General features: G+C 33.3%; 1 protein-coding gene across 1 annotated transcript; it reads right to left on the bottom strand.

Moving 5' to 3' along the window:
• Window positions 1-4587: 4587 nt before the first annotated feature.
• Window positions 4588-5786, bottom strand: LOC125059383 (39S ribosomal protein L27, mitochondrial). The gene is made up of 3 exons (XM_047663789.1): window positions 5586-5786; window positions 5322-5485; window positions 4588-4949 (listed from the first exon to the last, which is right to left on the bottom strand). The coding sequence occupies exons 1-3, from the start codon at window positions 5632-5634 to the stop codon at window positions 4746-4748; spliced, it is 417 nt and encodes a 138-aa protein (XP_047519745.1). The 5' UTR covers window positions 5635-5786; the 3' UTR covers window positions 4588-4745.
• Between the last annotated feature and the right edge of the window lie 2718 nt (window positions 5787-8504).

The following is an 8504-nucleotide window of genomic DNA, read 5'->3' as shown; positions in this document are numbered from 1 at the left end:
AACCCAGCACAGCAATGTAACATCACTCCAGAATAACAATGACAGTTGAGACATTCATTACGGATACAAAATATTACTTTAAGCCGTATGATTACAAGGAAAATTTAACCCAAAAGACAGTAGCATAAGAAATATTATACGACGGCATCAACACTTTTCCTTCTTCTGAGCATTAAAGTTGCAACGTATTCCTTACTTACGTTCATTATTTTTATTCTAATTGTACAACTCAAGCATATTTACATAATATAAACTTCTTAGTGGAGAGATACATAGTTTATATGGAGAAGCATTCGCGATTTCTTTTATAAATATTGCTGAGCTAACTTTTGCCAGCAGATCAAACTACGAAAGTGGAAATGGATAGGACATACACTCTGAAGAGATTCCAATTCGGAATCCCGTTCCAAGTAAAGCAAAGCACTGGCGTCGTACAGTTACAGTTACGACAAAAGTCAAAAATCATTTATTCATATAGGTAACACAATGTACACTTATGAACATCAAAAAAGAAATATACATTAATTGCTGTAAATTTTACATTTACTGCCAGTTCTCAAATCAAGGGCGTAGAACGGAAGAGAAGAACTGACAATAAACTAAAAATTTCATGTTTAGATCTTAAAATAATTTTAATATCTAGAGGCTTAGATTGTAAAACGAAAGAAGAATAAACTCCATTCACAAACAAAACGCACCATGGTTCGTTTTGACATTCCTATATCGTACGTATTTTAGGGAAATAAATTCAGCTACGATAATTTAATTGCCGCCATCATCCATCAATACATAAGAATATTTAATGCTCACCAAAGATATAATATGACAGAGGAAAAATTACTAGTGGGAAATCTCTGCCCTCTAAACAACCATGCCCTTAGGGAAAGGCTTTGTAACGTTATGAAAAATGCGTGGTTTCCGTATTAAATAAGCAGATTTTTATGATAAAGAATGCGGAGCGTATGTAAAATGAGAAATGGTCTCTACACTCGTAACATTTTGTGTCCTTATCATCGTATAAATCTTATGAAAACATATTTACATCTTGTTTTTGACTATCTAGAATAGCTTTAGTTAGTTCAGTTTTCTATTATGGGGTACCTATATTATATGATTGTCTATTTTCTATTATTAGGTATGCGGTTCTTAAATGTATTTAAATTATCTTAAGAAAGGTTATAGAATAAAACAAAAAAGGAAACCATATAACATAACACTCTTAAAAATATATAAATGTTACATTAGACCACTATTAGAGTATGCCTATTTGCATTAGCATTTGGGATCCTTATTTGATTCAAAGAAAAGCCACGAAAATGATCAGGTCATTCAGGAAGAAATCTTATAATGAGCGTCTGAAAGCACTTGACCTTACTGATTTAGGAAGTCTCATTGAAACCTATAAAATCTTCACTGGCCACTATAATGATCCAGGAATTGAGAAGCTCTTTATTTTAAGTGAAAATACAGATTTGAGGGGTAGTTCTTTAAAACTTAAGTCCCATAAAACACGCGCATCAGCTTATTAAAAGCTGCCAGCGTGTTAATATACATAATAATAATAACATTAAATTACATATATGAAATCAAAATATCATTATATTCATGTAGGTAACTTAATGTACACTTATGACAGTCTTTAAAAGAAGAGAAGAAAAATTAATGCTTGTAAATTTACATGTACTTCCAGTTCTCAAATCAAAGGCGCAGAATGGACGAGAAGAACTGGCAATAAACTCTGCGTCACTCTTTGAAATCGCCAAGGTTTTTTAAACTAAATTAACAAGAAAACTAAACGTTATAGTATAGTACGAATTTTTATGTACCTATCATGATTAGTTACTATTCGGATTATTAATTTATAAGATTCGCTTTATCCGCATTGTTTTTCATGGCAGCAGGATAAAAATTAAATAGGTGAATCATGTTGACTTGTTGATTGATTAACCCTAGTTTTGATAAGCTTCATACAGTGCCAGTCCCGCACGTCAACGTCCGGTCACCGGACGTTATTTCAGAACCGGAAAATCGCCAATCTCCGATTCTACATATTTTTACGACGTGAAATGTCAAGCGTCAATGCACATTAACATTCAGATTCAGAACCAAATATTCTGCATAATTAGATAGTATTTTAATACGAGCAATATGTTTCTAGGAGTCTAGTAAAGTGTGCGATTCCAGCGTATACCTTGCGCCGATAATTTGTAACCTCCAATAGCGATAGTGATCCCGATGTTTTTGTATGCAATATCGATATAGTTCTTTCAATAACCGTAGGGCTGTCAACCTTGTGATCGATACAAAAACGCACGATTGTGTAAAAATCGACATATCATGGCACAGAGAATGGCGTCTGTCAGGCACAGACAGCTAATTGACTAAAAAAAGTATCAAAGACACATGCAGAAGCCTACATATTTTTGTTATTATTATTATTATTTTTTTTTAATTTATATAATGCTACAAATGTAATTATATTTTTTTTTTTTTTTGTATCTCACACACTGTTTTGTTGTGTTTTTTTAATATTTTGGTTTCGATATTTGTAAATATGTGAGGAACATGTATACTAACTTTTTTAGTATAGTAGTTTATTCTAAGAGTACATTGTCTTCACATATAATTATTTAACAAATGTAACAAAATATCGTAAACCTATTTTAAAAGAGTAAGTGTGGAGTTTCTTGCCCATTCTTCTCCACACAAAACTACCTTTTGGAAGGGGCAACTAGAATCATCTTTATATTTTTTTTTTTTGACGTTCAAAAGTGCCATTTTAGATGGTCTAATTGAAATAAACGATTTGACTTTGACTTTGACAGTCAGACGCCGGATTGGATCGCCACTGGATTATTATTATATTACCAGCTGTAATAATTCCAGGGTGATTTATAATGAACATAGATTATAAGAATTCCGCCTGACTTCGCCTATTCGAGAGGATCTCGTCATTGTTTTTATTACACCTACAATGTCTATGATTATGTTAACGTAACATTGTAAAAACCGTTAGATTGTAATCTATCTCGCGAGATTTTAAACTGTCGAAAGATTGTGAACCTCAGCGTACTGCTTACAATATAACGTATTATTATTCGGTAGATTGTAATCTATCGAAGTGAAACCGTCAAATTGTGAAACGGCCATTTTCTAGCGAGATAGATTACAATCTAGCGGTGTTTACAATTTTACTGTGACAATTATACTGCAACAATCCAGTCAATAATAAAAATATACTCTAGTGATATATTTAAAGACATAAAAAGGGTATATAAAGAAACCAGTTTAATTAAAACTTATATAACAATAATGTCATTTTTTATATTATTTAGGGTCTGTTTCACAATGTACGGATAAGTTCTACATAAGTTCCAAATTAGCTATTTACTACTTATTGGTAGGATAAACACTATTGTTGCGTTTCACGACTGTCAGATAGCGCTATTCGTGACATAAAGTCTACCATAAACTATGAGTGATGAGTCCGATGAAGTGTTAAATAGCACAATTTATGTGTTGCATAGCTATTTGGTACTTTATCCATACATTTTGAAACAGATCCTAAGCAATCTCAGTTATAAATAGTTCACTCAATTTATTACCATGGCTGGCAGAAACCTAAACACTGTTTTTACGATTACCAATAGATGGCGCTGTTCCAAACCAATAATGCTCGTTGTTAATATTACCATGTATTTGATGATAATATTACCATTAGAAGCCTAAATATAAAATGTTTTCATGCAAAACAGATAGGTAGCACTTTTCAAAACTAATCATGCTCATAACAAAACAAGTCTTCTATAAGTTTGTATTTTATATTTATAAGTAACTAGCCGTTTCGCGCCCGCTTTGCTGGACGAATTAAAATAAATTTTATGTTTCATTATTTTATTTTTTTTTCATATTTTTATTATTCTTCTTTTTAACTTCCCGCTAAGAAAATTGAAATATTTCGAAAATCGAGTTTTTAACAGATGTTGACGTTTTGCGGTTCTAGGAAGCCTCTTTTGTTTATATTAGCGATAAAAAATTTCATAAAAGTAAAACAGAAATAAAAAAATGAAGGAACGTTGGAATTAAAAAAATAACCATTAGGAAAATTAGCCATAAACCATCTAGGAAAAATTTCGCATCGAATGGTGGTAGTTTCATGTCGATACGATCAGTGGTTTAAGCGTGAAAGAGCCTCAAACGAACACCATTTTCTTTTTATATATATAGATTAAGCTGCTCAAAACCCATAATTTAATACCCAGTCTTTCTATATTAATGAATGATACTAAGGCCAATTATAAACAAGACTGAAATTAGTTGTTGTTATGTAAATAGAAATACCATCATAAATATGGTAACAAATTCCAAATAATATAACAAATTTATTATTTAACTTATATGTACATAAGTTAGGAATTACAATACAACTGGGTCTTAGCATAAAGTCTTGGTTATGTGCCCTTATAACAATACAACAACAAAAACAAATGTTAATTTAGCTCTGTAATAAAATAATAATGATATTGATATGTATTAAAAATACCATAGGTTTAAGTATGAAAATTTGCACCACAATGATAACAACAAATATGAGATGAGGTGCTAGTATAAACTTGCACATCTTTATTAAAGAAAAATCACATGTTTTTATATTCAACAACTTTAATGTACAGGGTAAACAATAAAACTATCACTATAGACCTAAAGCTAAGTTTAATCGCGCTATTTATATATGATAAATAATATTACATTTCCTCGATTAACTTAAATCTGTTATGTTGTGGTTTAGGTATGATATTAAAATACTTCTTAAAAATTACTTGGTCACCTCTACCACTATAAATTCTTTGAACCCATGTATGCTCCCAATTTGGTTCAAATTTTTCACATGTCACCACAACTTTCCCCGGTTCCATAGCAAACAATGTGCCATTACGCCCCATTCCAACCTGGAAATAGTAAATACCATATTTATTGCAACTAATACTCAATTTTCTTTCTACTAGACACTTCAGTGCACATCTTTCATTTTACAACAGTATTTTTAATATTATTAATGTAGTTTTCTAGCATAGATAAGTATAAGGCTGTTTGATAACTATAAAGGCCGATTTACATTATCTTAGTGTTTAGGAGAGTGCTTTAGGATAGTACTTTAGTAGAAACATGTAAACGCTACTTGCATTAGTAAACGCTACGCTAAAGAACTTGCCTTTCAACTTGTACTAAAGCACTCTCCTAAACACTAAGATAATGTAAATCGGCCTTTAGGCCCCTGTAACTATACTACTATTACTTTTATAATTAATTATATCACTTACATTTAAACCTGGATGGAATCTTAAGTTTCTTTGAGTAGCTAAAATATGTCCTGCTTGTACATTGTGTCCATCTTGAACTTTCCAGCCTCTGTGCTTCGGTTTAACTTTACAGTTTGTATTTCTTGTACTGCCTCCAGTTTTCTTACTAGCGTGTCGAACTATGTCTGTTTAGAGTTTTTTCATATAAACAATAGATACAAACGGATTATCTAACTTAGCTTACTTAACTTGAAACAAATAAAATCTAGTAACAATAATACTAACCTAAAAAAGGTGAAAGAGGTTTGATTGTCGTAAAAAAATTCCACGACATATTTGTTACAATGTTTGTTGGATTAATTACTGTGATTAAAATTTGAACAATATACCGAAGTAAATAGACAATAAATTATTATTATTTTTAATAATTTGATACAATGTTTCTCTTGTCCTACTTTTATTTTAACAATTGGCAATTGGCATTCTATTATGACATTGACGTATCCGTGCGGAAGGAAATTTATAATCTATTTTCTTTGGTCATTTGCGCGATAAACAATCATATTTAATGGCAATTGTCATTAAGAGGCTTTTGACGGCATTCAAATTAAATGTTGTTGTTATCTGTATAAAACATGTATTTAAGTTTAATGAAGTAAAATAGCTTGTAAATAATCATTAATTTATCAAAAAAAAAATACAATCAATTAAAATCTTGTTTTTATGTCAGTCACATGCGAGGAAAAACCCAGTGAAAATGGATACCATGGCAGAAGAAGCAGCTCAAGTGGTGGCCCTACTGCAAACCGGACTACGGCAGGTTGAAGTTGCTCGGCAACTGAAAATCAGCCGATTTCGAGTGCAACGAGTATACCAACGGTTTCCAAGAGACTGGAGGTTACATCAGGAGACATGGATCCGGGAGACGTCGCTGCACTACCGTCAGAGATGATCGCTACATTGTGTCGACGCCTTTGCGGAACCGCTTCTCCAACGCTGTGGAGCTGCAGCAGCGGCTTCGAGCTACTCGAAGGACAGCAGACAGCGTCTCCACTATCAGAAGAAGGCTGTGAGAGAAGAATTTGCTGCCCCGGAGAGCTGCTACAGGCCCCCAATTGACTGCCATCCACCCGACGAACAGGAAGCGATTTTACGAAACGCACGTGCCGTCTACATTCGACCAGTGGAGGAATGTCCTGTTCTCCGACGAAACCCGAGTGTGCCTGTACACAAACGACATGCGCAAGAGAGTCTACAGGCGACCAGGGAAGCGTTTCACACCAGCCTGCACCGTGGAAACCGTCGTGTATGGAGGAGGATCCTGCATGTTCTAGGGCGGCATTTCTATCGACGGCAAGACAGACCTCGTGTGCGTCTCCAGAGCTGGAGATGGTCGCGGCCAGGGGTCTCTGACTGCCCACCGGTATATCACCGAGATTTTGGAGGAGCATGTGCATTGACGCCGAGTGTAAATAATATGTCTTGTGTCTTCTTGATCTTTCTGTCTAATCCTAACACTGTCTTGTAATTTAATTCCCTCGTCGCCTATTTTTGGTCGAAATATAGTATATGTGTATTTGTATAATTTAATAATTATAATTAACACGTAAAATGATGTTTAACTTTATGGAGAAACAAACTCAGAGAACATGTAGGCGTCAGAGATCTGTTCCTTTTGGAACAATGTCAAATATTTTCGTATTCAATCCTTAGCAGTGGCGTAACTATATCATCTGGGGCTCGTGGCAAATTCTTTTGATGGGGCCCCATCAGTAAAAATCCTCACGTTTAATTTTAATAAACTTCGAGATTTTCAGCGTACTCAATTACACGTTGTATATGTCCCACTAATGGCCATAGACCTTCTCTCTTAGGCGAGAGGGAATGGTCTATAGTCCCCACGCTAGCCCGATGCGTATTGGAGACTTCAAATTCATCCATAGAACATTATATCTCTTGGGCAGGGGCCATCTTAGGTCGGGGGCCCGTGAATTAATAAGATAATTATATGTGATGGATAGATTGAACTTGTAGCGAATCGTAGATACGCACTAAAAATTTACACACATGTGTAGTATTTTCTATTGATGTATGTGGTTAACATAAATATAGGATACTAAGAAAAGAAGAAAACAGACGTTACTCAGAACAGACTTTTAAGACGAGTGAATATACAAGTTTTTTTTCCTTGAGCGTTTCTATGTGAATTTAAATTAGTTATTCTTGTTTGTCTGAAAAAAACAACTAACAAAGATAAAAATGGGTTGTGATTTATAACATATTATATATCTATTTATAACATTTATATATTATAGATAGAGCATCCTATAAACTTAATATTTTTATTCTGGTTCTGTGGTGAAATAAGGACCGACTCAGGGATTAGAAATGTGTAACGTATTCCACTACGCACTACAGCATTATTTAGATTATTAAAAATATATTTTTTATTTAACCACTTTAAAAGATAAATATATCGATAACATGGACTTGGCTTTTGACAGTTCCACTATTGACCTCTTTACTATGATACAAAAACATGTAGGTTCATCGATTAAGAATGAATACAAATTAATAACCATTTAATGTTATGAATGAAACCAATGGAATTTAAAAGTAGAAGTGATAAGAACCTATTATAAAATATATATTATACTAGTGGACCCCACAGACGTTGTCCTGCATGATATTTCAAGCTATTAGGATAATATTAAAGTATGAAAGTACCGACTGCAGCGCCACCTGCCGGGCTGATTTGTGAATCTAAACCATTCCCAGATCGCCTTGAACACACACAAAAAATTTCATCAAAAGTTCAGTGACATACACACTCACAGAAGAATTATATATATAATGATGTGTAATCGAAATATTTTTCATAAGTCTGTTAATTTAAATTTAATTGTAAATAATAACTGTAATGTTTATCCATCGCGTCAATCCATCGCAATTTCTAATTATAACGAACGTAACGAAAAAACTGTCATTTAATCTGGAATTTAGCAGTGGCGTACCTAGTTAATGTTGACAAATACAGATAAAATTACACTCGAAGCCGGGTTAGATATGTAAATAAAGAATTATTTTGAAATAACGTCTATAATATTAATGCCCTTGCTTCAATACCTATAGCAGTACAAGTCGCATGTTCGCAAGACCGGAATTCTCGTATAAAACCTATGTAAATTATTTCGAAATTGACAG

Source organism: Pieris napi, chromosome 19 (assembly GCF_905475465.1).
Source record: "Pieris napi chromosome 19, ilPieNapi1.2, whole genome shotgun sequence".
NCBI classification, from domain to species: Eukaryota; Metazoa; Arthropoda; class Insecta; order Lepidoptera; family Pieridae; genus Pieris; species Pieris napi.
Note: the sequence above shows the minus strand (reverse complement) of the source record. Positions and strands in the feature narration are given on the sequence as shown.